Source organism: Tubulanus polymorphus, chromosome 8 (assembly GCF_964204645.1).
Source record: "Tubulanus polymorphus chromosome 8, tnTubPoly1.2, whole genome shotgun sequence".
NCBI lineage: Eukaryota > Metazoa > Nemertea > Palaeonemertea > Tubulaniformes > Tubulanidae > Tubulanus > Tubulanus polymorphus.
The window spans coordinates 15,854,210-15,875,628 of NC_134032.1; the positions used below are offsets into that span (position 1 = coordinate 15,854,210).

The following is a 21,419-nucleotide window of genomic DNA, read 5'->3' on the forward strand; positions in this document are numbered from 1 at the left end:
CAAAATACATGTATACTGAAAATACTCTCTTGTATTTGTATAAATTCTTAGTTGAACAAGGATTTTGATCTCAACTAATTAGCACACATTACTGACATATTTCAAATTTCGATGTTTAAATGTTTCTAAGCCCGTATAGACAGCCTGTCCTATTGACTGCACAGGTCTTATTAGAAAATATATGCATATTCTACAGTTCTGTTGCGCTTCGAAGTAACCGTGTTATGTGTATAAGACAAATTAGATATAAAAAAAACACTGGTCAAGTGGACTATTGATCTACTGGTTAGCACGTTTGCTTTCTATGAACGAGACCTGGGTTCGATTCCCGGTGAGTGCGCGTAATTTCAATGTCACCTCTTAATCGTTATATGTCCTTAGATGGATAGGATACGAGGGTAAATAAAAACATTATTTAGGTAACTGCCAGGTTTCAGTATCGTACCCAGCCTTACCTTCCCGACCTCCTTCCCGCGCTAGCTATTCCAAAATCTCTTCATGAGATACATCGAGAATGATGCAATTGAAGATTGAATTCATCGATTCATTTTGGAATTGAAACTTGTTTCATGGAACAAATGGCACACATGATTTATCAATGAGCAGTGATATGATTCTGATTAAGTATATAGTAAACTGTTGCCCTACTACTGGTTTTAAAAGCACTGATTGAGATGGATTTAAACCCAGTTCAATTACTATATTTCCTATATATACACTTACTGCCGGTTGGTACTGATACATAGCCAGGAGAGACAGCCATAAGAAAAAGAATGAACATGAAGAGTGGAGGGTTTATTCCACTGTCCGCCTAGCGGATAGGCAGTGGTCTATTACTACCTCGACTCAAAAAGAAAAGAAAAGAAAAGAATATATAAAGAGTGGGGTCTGAGAGCAATTCGAAGGTTTAGTCCACTGTCCGCCTAGCGGGTAGGCAGTGGTCTATTCCTACCTCGACTCAAGAAAAGGTGAGCTTAAAGCCACCAAGCACAAAAGTGGGGTCCGAAGGGTAGTCCTCTGCTGGCTTAGAAAGCGGGCAGTGGTCTATACCTACCTCATGTGCTTAAAAATGTTCACAAAAAATGGCTAGTGAGAGATAGATAGGAGGCGCTTAGTTTCAAGTACCACTGGACGTAAAGTGACAAATATAAGAAATATTTTACGGTAAACCTTGAATTTACAAACTATTGTGGGTTCAGAGTTTATTTTTCAACAGTTTGCTGTTTCCAAGCTGGTAGTAGGGTAAAAACTATCCTATCTGAGATTTGGGCTCAGTTTTATTGACTAAGAAGACAAAGTTAAAACCTGGTTAAAAATTTTCCCAGGGATTATTTTACTGTTCCACAACTATGAAACCCATCCCTGAAGATTTGTTGTCATTTGCTTCGTGAATCATTCACTTGTTAAAATGTGACACACAATCAAAATATTGTTACTGATTTGTCATTGTTTTAAGGGTGTCTTGATATTCAATATCTTCCAGGTATCATCTCCTAGTATTTCATGGAATGGAGGAGTAGTTTGAGTGAATGGGAGGCATGGAGAGATAGGACTAAAATATCTTACTTGTTTTAGCTTTAGTTTGAGATCATCTGATTGATTTTAGTCTATAATTCTTTTTGTCTGTTGTTCCTATAGATTTTATCTCAAATGAATCACATTCATAGCTTATTCCAGATCATCTGATTCTAGTGGTATTTACATCCTCGACTACTTTTCAACTAGTAGTTCATTATAGGCCTTAGACGTCACATCCATAGCTCCTTCCACTACTCGTGAATGTACAATCCAATCCTATTCAATGATGCTGTTTATGATGGAATGTGTCAAAGTAGATGTCGATATATTTTCATCCTCAGGTAAATCTTGAAAATCTGGCTGATTTCAATCGAAAGCCAGTAATTATTATCTTATTTCAAAATGTGAATAGCTGTAAGGAATAAGGGATTGATTTGAAAGGATTAGAGACATTGAGATGTCTAAAGGGAAGCACTACTATCACTCATCGTACCTCAACTGTCCTAGCCCCACCCCAACATCTGTGCAGATATCTGAACAATTCTACCAAAATCACCCTCAACAACACCAAAATATCCTTCCTCACATTACCCACACTTTTCCTCTCCCATCACTCTGACCATGCCTTACCTATCCTTAACCCTGTACACCAGCCCCTACCCTACATAAACCAAACCAGTGTCACTACTGTACCGCCCTCTACCAGTAACCTTTCAATCCATCATCATACACCCTCCCTAACTATACATCGTACACTACCACATACATCAACCTCGACCAGTTCTATATCAAACTCATCATCTAATACAACCACATCAAATAACCCTGCACCATCCAACCTGACCTTTTTTTACCACAGTGTCCTATCCTATCCTAACAGTCAACTACACCATACCCTGCCCCATTCCATACCCAAACGCCATAATACTCATTCCTTCTATGATTGAATAAGTAGAAATGTTATGATGTTGTAGTTACACGGATGAGAATGATTCTTATCGCTAATGAAGATGAGAGAACAAACATTCTTCCAACTGGGGAGGAATAAGTGAACAAATGACAGCAGTGTTACACAGTCAGTGTTACATGTACATCAGTTATATCTCTATTAGACTGAAACAATGAGTGAAACTTCTACAGTTACAATCTGACACAAATCAAACTGTGTCAGATAACATTTTTACATTAGCCAAAAAATATTTTCTAATGCAGCATGATTGCTGAGTGCAGGATAGAAATCATCTTTAAATCTTGAGAAATACATGTATTAGAATTTAAGCAATGTCTGTTTTCACATTTCAGTGGTTGATATTGCCTGAACTAGTCGCTAATCCACAGCCAAGACCTATAAGCTGACTCCAGATCTGGTGAGTATGTATGCAGGGAAATTGGATAAAATCATGAGATTTTCTAGATATTTCAATCGTGGAATTTTACCTTTACAGCCTTCAGCCCAAGGTTAAACTATCCAAGTGCTGCAGAATCTACCCCCAGTGAGACACTGTCTGGTGAACTCACCATCCAAGTGCTGCAGAATCTACCCCCAGTGAGACACTGTCTGGTGAACTCAACATCCAAGTGCTGCAGAATCTACCCCCAGTGAGACACTGTCTGGTGAACTCAACATCCAAGTGCTGCAGAATCTACCCCCAGTGAGACACTGTCTGGTGAACTCAACATCCAAGTGCTGCAGAATCTACCCCCAGTGAGACACTGTCTGGTGAACTCAACATCCTAGAATCTACCCCCAGTGTGACACTGTCTGGTGAACTCAACATCCTAGAATCTACCCCCGGGCCCAGTGAGATGCTGTCTGGTGAACTCAACATCCTAGAATCTAGCCCCAGTGAGACACTGTCTGGTGAACTCAACATCCAAGTGCTACAGAATCTACCCCCAGTGAGACACTGTCTGGTGAACTCAACATCCAAGTGCTGCAGAATCTACCCCCAGTGAGACACTGTCTGGTGAACTCAACATCCAAGTGCTGCAGAATCTACCCCCAGTGAGACACTGTCTGGTGAACTCAACATCCAAGTGCTGCAGAATCTACCCCCAGTGAGACACTGTCTGGTGAACTCAACATCCAAGTGCTGCAGAATCTACCCCCAGTGAGACACTGTCTGGTGAACTCAACATCCAAGTGCTGCAGAATCTACCCCCAGTGAGACACTGTCTGGTGAACTCAACATCCAAGTGCTGCAGAATCTACCCCCAGTGAGACACTGTCTGGTGAACTCAACATCCAAGTGCTGCAGAATCTACCCCCAGTGAGACACTGTCTGGTGAACTCAACATCCTAGAATCTACCCCCAGTGTGACACTGTCTGGTGAACTCAACATCCTAGAATCTACCCCCGGGCCCAGTGAGATGCTGTCTGGTGAACTCAACATCCTAGAATCTAGCCCCAGTGAGACACTGTCTGGTGAACTCAACATCCAAGTGCTACAGAATCTACCCCCAGTGAGACACTGTCTGGTGAACTCAACATCCTAGAATCTACCCCCAGTGAGATGCTGTCTGGTGAACTCAACATCCTAGAATCTACCCCCAGTGAGACACTGTCTGGTGAACTCAACATCCAAGTGCTGCAGAATCTACCCCCAGTGAGACACTGTCTGGTGAACTCAACATCCAAGTGCTGCAGAATCTACCCCCAGTGAGACACTGTCTGGTGAACTCAACATCCAAGTGCTACAGAATCTACCCCCAGTGAGACACTGTCTGGTGAACTCAACATCCAAGTGCTGCAGAATCTACCCCCAGTGAGACACTGTCTGGTGAACTCAACATCCAAGTGCTGCAGAATCTACCCCCAGTGAGACACTGTCTGGTGAACTCAACATCCTAGAATCTACCCCCAGTGAGACACTGTCCGGTGAACTCAACATCCAAGTGCTGCAGAATCTACCCCCAGTGAGACACTGTCTGGTGAACTCAACATCCTAGAATCTACCCCCAGTGAGACACTGTCTGGTGAACTTAACATCCTAGAATCTACCCCCGGGCCCAGTGAGATGCTGTCTGGTGAACTGATAAATTTGACATCCATGCGCTACAGAATGTGAGTAATAATTACACCTAAAAATTGCTGATATGAATTTTTTCAGAGGTTTGAATTCTCCTTGATTTTGAAAATCTAAAGATGCTAAAGATATAAGATATGCTGTGTAAAGACAACAATTTAACCAGTTGTCGATGAGAACCTTTGACTGTTTTGAGTGATTTCTGATTAAATACATGATTCAATGTGTGGTTGTCAAATGGCTCAATATTTCTAAACCTTTTTCTTATGTAATTACTGTCAAAATTCAAAATTCATTTGTCCAATCACGAGGTCTAGAATTGGTTTTCATTGGATTCATGAAATCCAGATATTTTATTTGTTGATTTCTAAATTATTTGAAATCGCTGATTTATTTCTAATCTCACTTTGAGAATTTATTCTGAATCAGCGACGTAAGGTGACAAACTGGTCACATTGAAATACGCTGTGCTCGGTGCCTCGGGATCCGAACCCAAACCTGACCACACGTATAAATCCAATTGAATCCATTCGGGTTCTTCCTTTTCCGAGTTAAACTCGTTTCTGTGGTTGCGAGACGGCGGGAAGAAAAATAGTGGTGGCGGTAAGGGGGGTGGTAGCCCTTAAAGTGAATATGCTCGGTGACAGGGATGGCGAAATGCCGCCCGGGGAGGACGATAGCATGAGGGCATCGGACGCTCCTTTACTGAACCGCGGACTCCGAGGCCCGAGAGTCAATTACTCGATAGGGTAGTCATGTGCGTCATGAGATACGGGTATTTCTATCCTAGCCTCAGTTGTCTGCGGGGACGCACCTTAAAACAGTTTGAAAAAATCACCTCGAACATGTTTAAGCATAATTCACGGGCACAAAAAAAGAATAAAACAGAAAGAAAGAAAGAAAGAAAGAAGAGGTGTCGGTCGTCTTTATAAACCACTAGGGGCGAGTTTAGTTTAGACGAGGAATTTGGCATCTTAGAAATATATTCGAAATTCCTAGGTTTTAATGGACAAATCAGCTGGTGAAATATTTGAGTGTTTTATGTGATTCAATTTTAATTCAATTGCAGCCTCATCATGTAATGTATTTCATGGGAATGAACTCAAAACATGCGAGCTGGAATGTCACACTTAGAAATACATGTATCATTTGACACAAGAGATTCAGGAACATTGACAATTCCTGATTTGAAGCACATGTTTTTACCACAAAGCAGTTAAACCTTTGTCCTTACTCTGTCTACTGTATGAATATATTCTAACATGTATTTCTTTTCATTATTTTTCTATCATTCATGCTGAGATCATCTACTCCCAGTGAGACGCTGTCTGGTGAACTCAACATCCAAGTGCTGCAGAATCTACTCCCAGTGAGACACTGTCTGGTGAACTCAACATCCAAGTGCTACAGAATCTACCCCCAGTGAGACACTGTCTGGTGAACTCAACATCCAAGTGCTGCAGAATCTACTCCCAGTGAGACACTGTCTGGTGAACTCAACATCCAAGTGCTGCAGAATCTACCCCCAGTGAGACACTGTCTGGTGAACTCAACATCCAAGTGCTGCAGAATCTACTCCCAGTGAGACACTGTCTGGTGAACTCAACATCCAAGTGCTGCAGAATCTACCCCCAGTGAGACACTGTCTGGTGAACTCAACATCCAAGTGCTGCAGAATCTACCCCCAGTGAGACACTGTCTGGTGAACTCAACATCCTCCAAGCTCTGCAGAATCTACCCCCAGTGAGACACTGTCTGGTGAACTCAACATCCAAGTGCTGCAGAATCTACCCCCAGTGAGACACTGTCTGGTGAACTCAACATCCTCCAAGCTCTGCAGAATCTACCCCCTGTGAGAAGCTGTCTGGTGAACTCATCGGTATCACACTGCAAATGACATTGAAATGAGAATATTCTATTAAACTGCCATTGTGTCAATTTGTTTATGTGATGACTCAACCATCTTGCATTTATCCCCTCTCCCTCTCCCTACCTCAACTGATCCCCCTCCCCACCTCAACTGATCCCCCTCCCCACCTCAACTCATCCCCCTCCCCACCTCAACCTCATCCCCCTCCCCACCTCAACTCATCCCCTCAACCAAAACTTCTCATGTATTCTTGTCTTTAATCATCCGCCACATGTCTTCAATCCTATCAATTACAGCCACCTTTTGATTTCTTCTAAACCTAACATAAATAAGTACTAATTATCCTTTAACCTAACTAAACCTTTACAGTTAAAAGGTGGTTGTTATAGATAGTTATTTTGGACAATAGGCTCAATCAACCAAATTTCACGGGCCCAGAAAATCTGTTAGTTATAACCGATATAAGTGTGGAATTAATCAAATTGTTTTACTTGGGACAAAATTCTATATATTTGTTGAAATCCGACGAATCGTTGTATCTGAGTTTGTATTTATTTGTATAAATGTTATATATGTATTATTTGTAGTAATCTGTGATGCTGCTAAACCTGTTGGAATAATTCCACCAGATGATGAAATTCTTGTATCAATTTGATGTACATCAATAAATATATGTATTATCGTGTTGTTTGTTTATCGCGGGATCCGTGGTGAGTTTCAATCACTGCGACTCCCAGCCGCAGACTCTGATTTCAATTAAACACTTTCAAACCACTCTTCCATCGCAAACAAAACCCGTTTCAAGTTTTAGCTTTGGACAGGTTTTAGAACACGATGAAAAGGGTTTGCACGTGTTTTCTGTAAGTCCCAACCCTAGGTTATTGCCATCGTTTGTTCCGGTTCCGTGTCCAAACTATCCAATGTCAGATGGACTGGTTCCGGTGTATTGGTGGCGAACTGCGGGTTCGGACTACGTAGACAACAGATTCCGTTTCCACTTCACGGGTCATCCTCGCTTTCGCAAACCCTTAAGCGAGCGCTGATTGGTCGGACACCACGTGTCATTTGTTACAAGTGCTGTGATTGGTACTACCGGATTCAGGTCGGTAACGACTCGCGGTGTCATGGGCAACGCCGGCGCTTGCAAAGTGAGTTCGAATCCTTTGACCGGTGAATGAAAATGCTTCACGGTTTCGGGCCAGGTGGAAACAGGTGTCCGTTGGTTGGTCCTATACGTGAAAACTCCTACTATCCAGAATAAAACAGTTAACTATTTTCATCTTAATGTTCTATCATGGGAATAAAACAATGTTACGACACAATGAAAGATTTAGAAATATCGAACACGCACTAAAAAACTTCAAACGGTAATTACCGTGTTTATAACAACTGACTGAATGGTATTTAGGAGAAAACTGAATTATTGTCTTTACGTGTCATAGAAATAAAACCAACATATATGTTAAACCCTTAATGTAAAACTGAATGTTCGGAGTAATTTAGACTTTTGTTTCCTTGTTTTATTTCGGGTTTTTTATTGTGAGATTGACACGCGACGTTTGATAGTGAAGTCATCGAAATATTGGTTTTTATTTAAAAGTTTTATTCATAGTTTGATTTATCAGTTTATATCAATATCCCGGAACAGAAATCAGAGAGATAATTAAGGAAAATTAAACTATCATAAAAAATGCAGTTTTGTTTAGTTCAAAGTTTTGATTATTCATCGTCTTTTAGTTTTATCAGTTTATAAATAAATATCCCGCAGCACCAGTGTCAGTGTTTCCCGATGAGCAGATAATTACCCCTATTATACTATAAATCAGAGAGATAATTAAGGAAATTAAACTATCATCAAAAATGCAGTTCTTTGATTCAAAGTTTTTATTATTTATCGTCTACTAATTTTATCAAATGTACATAAGGAAGATCCTGTTTATGTGGTTTTTTGGCTTTATCTATTTGTGTTACACTGAGTGTGATGATGGAGAGACAATTTAATCCTCAATAATTCTCTAAATAGTGATATTTACATGAACAAAGAATGATGATAAATGATGATGATGCTGGCGGAGTGACAACAGCGATTCTTATCGTTTCTAGATTGAAACAAGGAAATGAAATTACTATTTAAAGACCAGCTCAGTTTTTTGATTCATAAAGCTGTTCATATCGGTCTGTGTGAAAAGGCGCAGTTTTTTGGTAGTAGTTCACAGTTCAGTTGTTTAGTATTTATCGCGAGTATCTGTTTGAATATGGAGTTGATGATGAAGAGTTTGTTTGTGGTCGCTGTAATTTTATTCGTCGAGAATTCTCAAGGTAAGCGAACAAATAATATTAATATCACTTAATACTGATTAAATTTGTTGATTAAGAATTTTAGAGTTAAATTATTGAGATCAGTGCCGTCACATAGGTTAGAACTGTTTGATCAGTGCTGCTGTGCAGGTGCCGATCTGGGGAACTCTCTAAACTAATGGTCTCAAAAGGTCACTTTATTACCTCACTAAACGGCCAGTATGACGCGTTGTTCCGGGACTCGTTTCAAGGACAGTTGTTTATTTAAAAAAAAGGAATAAATTTTCTCAAAACAGCAACTACCTATTGGTAGTATAGCACCGGTCAAACTAGACAGTAGGTTTTAAAACCACAATATATAGAATTTAAAAGATTAATTACATATTTAATTAATCAAAATCAAATGATATTTCTATCGCGGGAACTTATCATCAGCACCTAGCGGGAGGAGTTTATCCTCAGCCTCGAACCCGGGACCTCCATTGTGCCAGGCGATCACGCTAACCACTAGACCATAAAGTTTGATGTAGTTTTTCCGGTCAGTGTCTGAGCATTTAGCTGTGGTGCCGACTGATGACTAGTCAGCTGTGGTGACCTGGTGACAAGTCCAGTGACTGGTGACTAGTCCTGGTGATCAATGTGGTGTGGTAACTGATGACCAATCCTTTTTTATAGACTGGTATTAACTTCGACCCGAAGGCTAACTAAATTCATAATCAGTTGAGTTAGCCCTCGGGTCTATACTACCGCTTTATAAGTTCATAGATACGGGTATTTTTCTATACAGTATTGACAGATGACACCGACTCAGGTTGTAGCGGCGAGTGGCCAGGTAGAAAACAGAGCGGAACTTCTGGCGTCATAACCAGTCCTAACTACCCGGGTAACTATGGCGACAATCTGCGCTGTGAATGGCGGATTGATACACCTCAAAACATGGTAAATATAAAACACAGGAAATTGTGAAATATATTCGCGGTTAGAAAAACTAGAAATATAATCAAAAATGTTTTTGTCAGTAATATTTGGACAAGTGTAGAACGGAACTTGGATCCAGCACCAAATCGGCTGCTGAACTGATTAACTATTACATCACGTTATGCATTATCAATAGGGGTAACCCTTAATCATTACTACCAGTTAGAATGTAGTGAAAATATTTAAGAAATAATAAAACAATCAAATTAATTTTATTTCAGAGTTGCATAGTTCAAAGTTGAATCTGATTTGATCCTAAATTCTACGGGAAACCCTTAGATAACCACGTGACTGATTCTATTTTTAGCTGTCAAGAATATCGTTTGATCCTATTTTCGAATTGGACCGCAATACGACAAGTGGTTATTGCCACGACGATGTATCCATATATAATTACCAAATATCCTGTAAGAATCGAACAATTTAATTTAAAACTCGATGTTAAATGAATAAATGAAGAAATATCAGCGATTTTCAAATCCAGCTAAAAATCTATCATTGATTTGTGTGTTTATTTTCACAGTATATAATGATGTATATTGCGACAAAACAGCGCCACCTACACGTTACTATTCCGGTTTTGTATACATCCAGTTTAGATCAGACATGTCTCTTAGCTACAAAGGCTTTAAACTGTTTTGGCGGTATTTCAAAGGTAGCTCATAATGAGAAGTTTATCATGGATTCAGTAAATTACATATAAAACAATTCAATTCAATATTTATTTGTAGTTGATTCGACATGTAGTAAAACACCTATAATACAGAATGGTACATCAGGCGTCATATCCAGCCCTAACTACCCGAACAACTACTACCACGGACTGGACTGTAGATGGTTAATTCTAGCTCCTGAAAATACGGTAAATATTTGGTGGTCTATGATGAAAATAATTTTGTCGGGTTTACTGCACAAGTTGGAGCTAAAATCAGTTTTAAGTTAAACCTTGAAATGAACAATTCAATTTCACCGTACCACCAAAACATCTTAAGAGATTTAGCGACAGAGGAACTTTATGAATGATACTTTGTTTATGTTATGGAACTAATGCATCATGGGAAACTAATTCGAAATTTACTTAAAATCGAATAATCGAACATAAATCGCATAAATCGAACTAGTTAATTTTTCGCTAATTCGCGTTTGTGAAACCGATTTAATCATCGAATTAACTATCTCGAATTAACCAAATTTTAAAACGAATTATCAACTAATTCGAGTCCGAAAAAAAATGAAAATTGATCCATATAACGGGTATCACACTCTGTAGACAATGCGATTGTTGACATTTGGATAATATTCAATTCTTAATTCATGTATTTTTGCAGATTGTTGAAATATCATTTGACTCGAATTTTCATATAGAGCCCATACATGTCGATTATTGTCTGGACTCCTTGTGGATAATAAGTGCAACCGGTAATCTAAATCTAAACACTCTTCACAACGTGAATGATTTTTATGATTCATTAAGTTGTATCAGATTTATTTGGCTGTTCCTGATATTAGTGTTCTATTAATCGTGAACAATCAAATTAATTTTATTTCAGAGTTGCAGAGTTCAAAGTTGAATCTGATTTGATCCAAAATTCTACGTGGAACCCTTAGATAACCACGTGACTAATTCCATTTTTAGGTGTTAAGAATATCGTTTGATCCTATTTTCGAATTGGAACGCAAAACGATAAGTGGTCATTGCCGTGACAAAGTATCCATATATACTGACCCAAACTGTAAGAATCGAATAATTTAATTTAAAATGAATAAATGAAGAAATATCAAATCCAAATTTCAAATCCAGCTAAAAATATGTCATTGATTTGTTTTTGTATTTTTACGGCAGATGTTAATCATGATTGCGGCAATACAGCGCCACCTACACGTAACTATTCCGGTGGTGTAACCATCAAGTTTGTAACCATCAAGTCAGACAACTCTGGTATCTACAAAGGGTTTAGACTTTATTGGCAGTTATTGAAAGGTAGGTCATAATGAGAAGTTTATCATAGAATCAGTAAATTACATATAAAACAATTCAATTCAATATTTATTTGTAGTTGATTCATGTAGTAAAACACCTATAATACAGAATGGTACATCAGGCGTCATAACCAGCCCTAACTACCCGGGCAAATACTACAACAACCTGGACTGCAGATGGTTGATTGATACTCCTGAAAACAGGGTAAATATATAACGAATTGTGAAATGTTGGTCTTAGCAAAAAATGTGGGGTTCAATGGGATTAGAATCAGTTTTAACTTTATTCCGGGGTTTAGTTCAACTGATTACTCTGGGTTAAAGTTAAATTGTTCACTTTTGATTAATATCTAACTCTGAATTCATATATTTTTTGCAGATGGTTGAAATATCATTTAACTCGAATTTTCATATACAACCCAGAACTAGCGGTGGTTGCCATGACGCGTTGACGATAAAAAGTGAAACCGGTAAAAATCTAAACACTCTTCATAACGTGAATGATTTTTATGGTTCGTAAAGTTTCATCAGATTTATTTCTACATCGGGGAGTATTGAATATTGCGGGTGGCTGCTTCTGATAGATTTGTGTTTTCAAATCCAGCCAAAAATATATCATTGTTTTGTTTTATTTTTACAGTAGAAAATGGTGATGTATATTGCGGCAGTACAGCGCCACCTACACGTAACTATTCCGGTGGTGTAACCATCAAGTTTACATCAGACAACTCTGGTATCTACAAAGGGTTTAAACTGTTCTGGCGGTATTTGAAAGGTAGCTGAGCATAATGAGAAGTTGATCATGGAATCAGTAAATCACATATAAAACAATTCAATTCAATATTTATTTGTAGTTGATTCATGTAGTAAAACACCTATAATACAGAATGGTACATCAGGTGTCATATCCAGCCCTAACCATCCGGGCAACTACTACCGCAGGCTGGACTGTAGATGGTTAATCCAAACACCTGAAAACAGGGTAAATATTTGGTCTATGAGAAAAATGATGTCGGGTTTACTGAACTTGTAGGAGCTCAACGGGGGTTTCAGTTTTAACTTTAACCCGAGGTTTAGTTTCGAACTGATAACTAAACTGATTAAAGTTAAAACTGATCCATACAAACGGGTCCTGCACTCTGCAAACAATACGACGGTTCACTTTGAATTATAATCAACAATTATTAATCTTAATTCTTATATTTTTACAGATTGTTGAAATATCATTTGACTCGAATTTCAGTATGGGGGCCAAAACTGGCGATAATTGCCATGACGCGTTGACGATAAAAAGTGGAACCGGTAAAAATCTAAACACTATTCACAACGTGAATGATTTTATGATTCATAAAATTTTATCAGATTTCTTTGTCTGCTCCTGATGTTTATTTTCAAATCCAGCTAGAAAATATATCATTGATTTGTGTGTTTATTCTTACAGTGAATGTATATTGTGGCAATACAGCGCCACCTACACGTAACTATACCGGTCGTGTAATCATCCGGTTTACATCAGGCAGCTATGATAGCTACAAAGGGTTTAGACTTTTTTGGCGGTTTTTGAAAGGTAGGTCATTAGTGAGAAGTTGATCATGGAATCAGTAAATCACATATAAAACAATTCAATTCAATATTTATTTGTAGTTGATTCATGTAGTAAAACACCTATAATACAGAATGGTAGATCAGGCGTCATATCCAGCCCTAACTACCCGAACAAGTACTACCGCGGACTGGACTGTAGATGGTTAATCCAAACACCTGAAAACACGGTAAATATTTGGTCTATGAGAAAAATGATGTCGGATTTTCTGCACTACTAGGAAATCAATGGGACTAAATTCAGTTTAACTTAAACATTATTCATATATTAACTTTAACCCGAGGTTTAGTTTTGAACTGATAACTCTGGATTAAAGTTAAAACTAATCTATATAAACGGGTCCTACATTCTGCAAACAATACGACGGTTCACTTTGAATTATAATCAACAATTATTAATCTTAATTCTTATATTTTTACAGATTGTTGAAATATCATTTGACTCGAACTTCAGTATGGGGGCCAAAACTGGTGATAGTTGCTATGACGCGTTGACGATAAAAAGTGGAACCGGTAAAAATCTAAACACTCTTCAAAACGTGAATGATTTTATGATTCATAAAGTTTTATTAGATTTATTTGTCTGCTCCTGATGTTTATTTTCAAATCCAGCTAGAAAATATATCATTGATTTGTGTGTTTATTTTTATAGCAGAAAATGGTGATGTATATTGCGGCAATACAGCGCCACCTACACGTGTATATTCCGGTGAGGTAGTCATCCGGTTTACATCAGACATGTCTGGTAGCTACAAAGGGTTTAAACTCTGTTGGAAATTTGTGAAAGGTAGCTGAGCATAACGAGAAGTTTATCATGGAATCAGTAAATCACATATAAAACAATTCAATTCAATATTTATTTGTAGTTGATTCATGTAGTAAAACACCTATAACACAGAATGGTAGATCAGGCGTCATAACCAGCCCTAACTACCCGAACAGCTATAATGACAATATCGACTGTAGCTGGTTAATCCAAGCACCTGAAAACAGGGTAAATATATAAATAATTGTTAGGAAAAAATGAATTCGTCAGATTTTGAGCACGAGGTTCATTGGGGTTATAATCAGTTTTAACTTTATTCCGGGGTTTAGTTCAACTGATAACTCCGGGTTAAAGTTAAAACTGATCTACTGAAACGGGTCCTACATTCTGCTGACAATACAATTGCTCACTTTTAAATTACATTTGATTTGGGAAGTAAAGTGGTTGTGCTGTATATCCGCAATTCACTTTCTTTTCTCTGGTTGAATCAAGTTATTACTGAAATAGCATTCGAATAGCCATTTTATTTTTAAAAATTGTGTCGTTCAGCTATCCTGTTGCAAGTTTCGCAGTTGAAGTTTACTGGTGCCATCTGATTTCTCAGTATCTCAAATCTATTTTTGCAGATGGTTGAAATATCGTTTGACTCGAAGTTTCATATACAGACAAGTAAAGGTCGTTGCTGGGACGCGTTGACGATAAAAAGTGAAACCGGTAAAAATCTTAACACTCTTCATAACGTGAATTATTTTTATGGTTCGTAAAGTTTTATCATTATTCATTTCTTCACCAGGGAGTAATCAATATTGCGGGTCGACTGCTCCAGATAATCGATCCCACACTGGAAATATTACAATACAGTTTACATCAGACAACTCGGGAAGCGATGCTGGGTTTAAACTTCTATGGCGGATTAAAGGTAGCTATACGATGAAAATAGTAAAATTTAAATATGTAAACTTAAGTCTATAATTTGAACCTGTTTGATATAGATGAGTTTCATATTCTGTATTTCAGACAAAGATACAGATAGAATCAGTTATTTGACAGTTGTTTTCGGGATTGGTTTTCTGATTATAGTAATAGTGGCTGCTATAGCTATCGCCGTGTTGATCAGACAGCGGAGGAACGTGAGAAACAGAAATACAGGTTTGTTATTTATCATTTTACTTTAAACGGGGTTGAGTGGAAGCGTGTTTGGGGTATTTACGTCAAATTAGAAATGATAACAATGAAACTGAGTCCTCCAGAATATAATCTGACTTGATTTCGGGAACAGGAAGTTCTTTGAATAAAAATAAATACATGTAATATTTCATCTAACATTCTATTATTGTTTATAGGTAACAACACGACCGATCCAGGGGCAATGTACTATCAGGTTCGTTAATATAGATACATTAACATTGGTTTTTAAATTTTATTTTATTTGTGAATATTTTGTAAATTGTTTAACCGATTTATTTTTAGCCTTCGTCTTCTGGAGTTGGTGGTAGGATCTACACAACACAGGACGGTATCTACGAAGACATAGATGACGGTGAAATCTACGATGATGTAGATATTGTAGATGTCGTTGTCGCAGGTGTCAGGAACGCTACAGAGAATGACGTAGATGTCAGGAACGCTACAGATGATGACGTAGATGTAAGGAACGCTACAGATGATGACGTAGATGTAAGGAACGCTACAGATGATGACGTTGATGTAAGGAACGCTACAGATGATGACGTAGATGCATGGAACTCTACAGATGATGACGTAGATGCATGGAACTCTACAGATGATGACGTAGATGTATGGAACTCTACAGATGATGACGTAGATGACAACCTTGTCGCAGATGTCAGAAACCCTCCAGAAGATGACTACGTTGGCCCAGATGTCATGAACCCTCCAGAAGATACCTACATTGTCGCAGGTGTCCGGAACCCTCCAGAAGATGACTACGTTGGCCCAGATGTCATGAACCCTCCAGAAGATACCTACATTGTCACAGGTGTCAGGAATCCTCCAGAAGATGATTATGTCGTTGTCGCGGGTGTCAGGAACACTCCTGAAGATACCTACATTGTTCCAGATGCAAGAAACTCTTCAGAAGATGACTACGTCGTTGTCCCAAATATCAGGAACACTCCAGAAGATACCTACATTGTCGCAGGTGTCCGGAACCCTCCAGAAGATACCTACATTGTTGCACTTAAGGTTTGTCAATATAAATAATACATTTCTATTGTTTTCAATTTTTTTATTTGCGAATATATTATTAGGCCTAATTGTTTACCGATTTATTTTCAGCCAACAGCTACTTCAGCTGACGACAGGATCTCTCCAGAAGATGACTACGTTGGCCCAGATGTTAGGTACTCTACAGAAGATACCTACGTTGTCGCAGGTGTCAGGAATCCCCCTGAAGATACCTACATTGTTCCAGATGCAAGAAACTGTACAGAAGATGACTACGTCGTTGTCGCAGGTGTCAGGAATCCTCCAGAAGATGACTACTTCGTTGTCGCAGGTGTCAGGAACACTCCTGAAGATACCTACATTGTTCCAGATGCAAGAAACTCTTCAGAAGATGATTACGTCGTTGTCGCAGGTGTCAGAAACCCCCCAGAAGATACCTATGTTGTCCCAGATATCAGAAACACTCCAGAAGATACCTACATTGTTCCAGATGTCAGGAACCCTCCAGAAGATACCTACGTTGTTGCAGATGGCATAAGACCACAATTAGGTTAGTAGATGCGTAGGGCACGACACAAAAATAATGTAGTACCAAAAGAGAAAGTGAGGTCCCCCATAAACATTGCCGGTTACATGTATGTAAGCCATGGGTTCAGAGAGACAGGTTGATGGTGTGGGTCGGACCCAACCTTTCAAAAGTTTTCAGTATAGGGAAAAGTAAGGTTGGGTTTCAGGGGCGGATACTAACCTAGGTTGTCATAAGCAACCTTTCCTGGATTTACGCGCTTATATTATGAACTCAACGCTCGAATTTATTTCTTATCTTTTCTTTATGATATATAGATGATAATGGAACAATGGACTAAGCTCAGATGTCAGGAATGCTAAAGAAGATGACTACACTGTTACAGAAACTCTCTATAAGATGACGACTTTGTCACAGATATCAGAAACTCTTCAGAAGATAACTACATTGTAGTAGAGGTCAGGAATCTACAGTGGCTGTTGTGTTGTATAAATGTAACTTTATGAAATGTAATGAATTTCAAGAACTCTGATATAAACGAAAATATAGTTTGAATTTTGAAATTCCTCGACTGCCAGAGCACCATATAGTGTGTATATATCTATTTTCACAGTATTTTCAAGTATTTGTATATTGTTATATTGTATAAGCAAAGACTAACAAAATGAAAAAGAATCATATTTACTTGACCTCAGAATTTGAATATAACAATAACAGTCGTTTTGTTCGATATATATTTGTGTCGTTTAGGAGCCAGTTGTTCAAACATTGTTTTAGAATTAACGGGTCGACAATAATAGTAACAATTCAATTTCAATTGTCACTTAATGAACTGTCCACCGCTAAACTTTGACCATGGACTCCAGAATCCATTGTTTAATCAATGTTTGGGCAATGGGTCACTGGGGCCAGTTTCACAGTCGTGACTTAAGTCCGTGGTTTTAAATCTTTAAGACTGATCTTAAGTTGTTTGATTTTCTATAGAACTAACTTTTGGTTTTTGTCTAAGACTTATATGACCAGTCTAAGACCAACTTAGTTCTATAGCCAATCTAACAACTTAAGACCAGTTTTAAGATTTAAGGGTACGTTTGGAACTGGCCTCTGGTGTTTGATGTACTGGGCACTGGCTAAGGATTTTTCTTAATCCCTTCTTACTGGATACTGGTCAAGTCAATCAATGACAATCCCCATCCCAAGCCCTGGTAAGTGAGTTATCTCTGAAATCTTAAGACTTCAACTTACGTCTTTCGTAGGAGGTCCACGTTAAGGAATAGCCGTCGGATTCATCCCAAATCGAGGAACACATTTCACATTTACAATTCTCTTGATCTTCGCTCGTTTCTGAATCTGTTTCAATGATTCTCATCAATGTACGGCACACGTAGTTCTTCAAATCACATTCACTCAACTGAGACTGAAACAAGAACGGATACACAGATCACTCATCGACTAGTTCGCCATCTATCGGATCGATAGTTCAGACAGCTGTCGTGGTTGTTATTGCAACAAAAGAGGAAAATGAAATATTTACAAATAATTAGTTCGTATTCAAATAATTAATTAGTTATTACACACTTGTCTTTTCTTGAAATGTAGCACTTGTAATCTGACTGAGTAGCGTCTTGTACGTAGTTAAAATATTCCTTTGATTTAAGATAAAATCCCACTATTTACAGATTAAAAGAATTTAAAAACCAGAATTTATTTATTCAATCAAAAATATATAAAAGATACGACGTTTCGATCTCACCCTAGAGATCATCGTCAGGTCCTGAAATTAAATTCTTTTAATCTGTAAATAGTGGGATTTTATCTTATTATCCGTTCACCACGTTTGAGTGTGGTTATAGTTCTATTCCTTTGATTTGCTACCTGCAGAGGGCGATATGATCCGAAAACGTCGAGTTCACCGTTTTTGCTAATTAGAAAATTCGGAACCTACTAATTAACCAATTCTAATCATTAGAAAATGTTGTTTGATATCACAAGGGCTCGTATCAGAGGTGCTGTTACTGCAAGCATGGTAATCTGTTAAATCCAGGCTGTACCCAGACACGAGCCCCTGTGGTTTATGGATTTTCGGTTACCATGGCAGAGTTCGAATTAACAAATTCAACAATGGTTCTTTTCACTTACATCTTCGTCGGCAATCGGATTCTCGTAGTCACCGGCAACAACGGTCGCCCAACAGACGAGCAAGTACGCCGCAGACGACGTCAACAATAACAACTTCCGGTACATGACGTAGCTCATTAGTTTATCGATTATTCGTGAATGTTTGAAATTTATAAAACTGAAAAATGGACTCATTACAGTAAAACACGTGAGATCTTTGACGGTTCTTGGCGACTGCAGCAAAATCGACTTATTCAAATGTAAAGAGTAAAACGGTTCTTTGAGTGAAAGTCGTAGGAATCTGTTTTTACAAATGACGATTTACATTTAGTATTAGAAATATAAATTGGGACTCAAAAATAGAAATGACTTCAGTCATGTGACGACTTTATCCAAATGATGATTTACACTTTAAAATGATATGAATTAGAAATACCGAATACCGAAGACGAAAGAGTTATCTGTTATTTGAAACAGTTTTATATAGATGAGTTTCAAAACAGAAAGAAAGAAAGAAGCAAGAAAGAAAGAAAGAAAGAAAGAAACAAAGAAAGAAAGAAAGAAAGAAAGAAAGAAAGAAAGAAAGAAAGAAGAGGTGTCAGTCGTCTTCATAAACAACTAGGGGCGAGTTTAGTTTAGACGAGGAATTTGGTATCTTAAAAATATATTCGAAATTCCTAGGTTTTTATGGACAAATCAGGTCTATTCTAATTCAATTACTGGGTTCGTACCCGGGACACCCCTGTACATCCTCTATTCAGCATCAGGACCACTCTGAATCAGTGTCAGTAATAACTTTATTAAGATATCAACATTTCCCCGTACGGTTCTGCCGCTATGCTCATTGTTAGCGGGATTTTCATACACTAACGTTAGTCAACTCTGGCAAGCAATGGTTACGGAGTATTACTGGAGAGCACGTCGATTGCCAGAGTTGACTTTAGTTAGTGTACGAAAAACCCGCTAACGATGAGCAAAGCGGCAGTACCGTACGGTCAAGACACCCGTGTACATCCTTTAATCAGCATCATAACCGCTCGGAAACAGTGTCAATAGACCGGGTTCGAACCCCTGTACATGTTCTATTCAGCATCAGCATCGTTTTCAAGCTTTTTTTTCACGCGAGAAATTTAGAATCGAAAATCGGAATTTATTATAAATTTCAGTGTCGTAACTTATTCACGGAAACAACGCGAGAATTAAAACTGTAGATGAATGATAAACGAGTCCCGAGGTTGTAATTTTCTATTCATCCCACCCTCCCTCCTACCCTCAACGGGCAACTTGAAATAAAACATGATCATTATTCGTATAATTATTAATATATTGTACAGTAAACAGTTGTTGTACTTGATGCGATAAGATTTTTAGGCAAAATAGAAAATATAAAGGTACAAATTGAAAATTGATATTATTTTGTGTGCTTATTTTCTATTTCTTCCATTCTTTGTGACGAGTCGGTCAGAATTTCGGATGCGGCATTATCTCGAATCTTCTATTGAATAGACGATAAGCGGGTTCGAACCTGAACAGATAAACCAAGGGCCCAGTTTCCACTGGGGCTCCCGTTCGGTGCTGCCCCTATATATAACATTAGCGGTAATTTTAGGAACTAACTCGATGGCACAATGTTCCTACTGCGGCATGCGAGTAATGAATTAGTTCACGTATTCGCCGTCTACGATGTATAGAGGCAGCACTTGACGGTTAAGTTTCAAACGGGTTGCGCTGCTTGGCCTTACAAACTATGGCATCCTCCCCCGGCAGGGGTTCGAACCTGATGGATATGCATGCTTACTCGTCCGTTCTTGGACTACTGGAAAATGATAAGTAATCCATTCTGTAAAAAGAGAATATTGCGTTTCACAGCGTTCGTTCGTTCGTAGTTCCATTAAAACCTCGCATTCAGGAAGCTGGATATATAGGGTCATTTATATTATGTAACGACTGCGCTGAGAGAAAGTCTTTAAAACGGTCATTTATTAGAATCAATTATTAAAATACGAACGGGCATAAATCAAATTTCTCGAGAATTTCGAATCGTGTCAGTTTCGATCGTACGACGACACGCGGCAAGAGATTAATGATCGGGTGATCGGCAGCAGGCGATACCGAGCTGGAATCTCAGATCAAAAAAGAAAATGATGCCGATTTTATCTGCTTCACCAAGAAAGTTAGTTAACTCATCTAGGTTGTCGAACGATACAACCATTTCAAACCATCACACGGCAAATAATATCTAAGATAACCCAAAATGATTTGAATCTTAACTACCATGTCACATATGCAAATAGTGAAACCTCGTTATAACGAACTCGAATACAACGATTCATCGGATATTACAAATACAGAATTTCGTCCCAAGTAACAGAATTTCACTATAATTTCATACTGAATATAACGAACTATCGGTTATAACAAACATACTTTCTCTGGCTCAGTGAAGTTCCGTTGTAATGAGGTTTCACTGTGTTCAACAATACACGATGAATTATTAGCACACGGATGGAGTCTAGACATTCACATGAATAAATAATGAATTTTGCCGC

At 38.3% G+C, this 21,419-nt stretch overlaps 1 protein-coding gene across 5 annotated transcripts; it reads left to right on the forward strand.

The window, feature by feature from the left end:
• Positions 1–8,592: 8,592 nt before the first annotated feature.
• Positions 8,593–17,439, forward strand: LOC141909635 (cubilin-like). 5 transcript variants are annotated; one of them, XM_074800163.1, is made up of 24 exons: positions 8,593–8,734; positions 9,501–9,652; positions 9,999–10,098; positions 10,215–10,346; positions 10,423–10,553; positions 11,328–11,424; positions 11,535–11,672; positions 11,749–11,876; positions 12,051–12,183; positions 12,312–12,446; positions 12,526–12,653; positions 12,883–12,973; positions 13,113–13,238; positions 13,316–13,443; positions 13,696–13,786; positions 13,926–14,060; positions 14,140–14,267; positions 14,666–14,753; positions 14,833–14,958; positions 15,057–15,188; positions 15,383–15,420; positions 15,510–16,244; positions 16,338–16,776; positions 17,070–17,439. In XM_074800163.1, the coding sequence occupies exons 1-24, from the start codon at positions 8,671–8,673 to the stop codon at positions 17,090–17,092; spliced, it is 3,618 nt and encodes a 1,205-aa protein (XP_074656264.1). In that variant the 5' UTR covers positions 8,593–8,670; the 3' UTR covers positions 17,093–17,439. The 5 variants fall into 5 exon arrangements, with proteins under 5 accessions (XP_074656264.1, XP_074656265.1, XP_074656266.1 ...); XM_074800164.1 differs by having other exon boundaries at positions 13,929–14,060; XM_074800165.1 differs by having other exon boundaries at positions 12,051–12,141.
• The last annotated feature ends 3,980 nt before the right edge of the window (positions 17,440–21,419 follow it).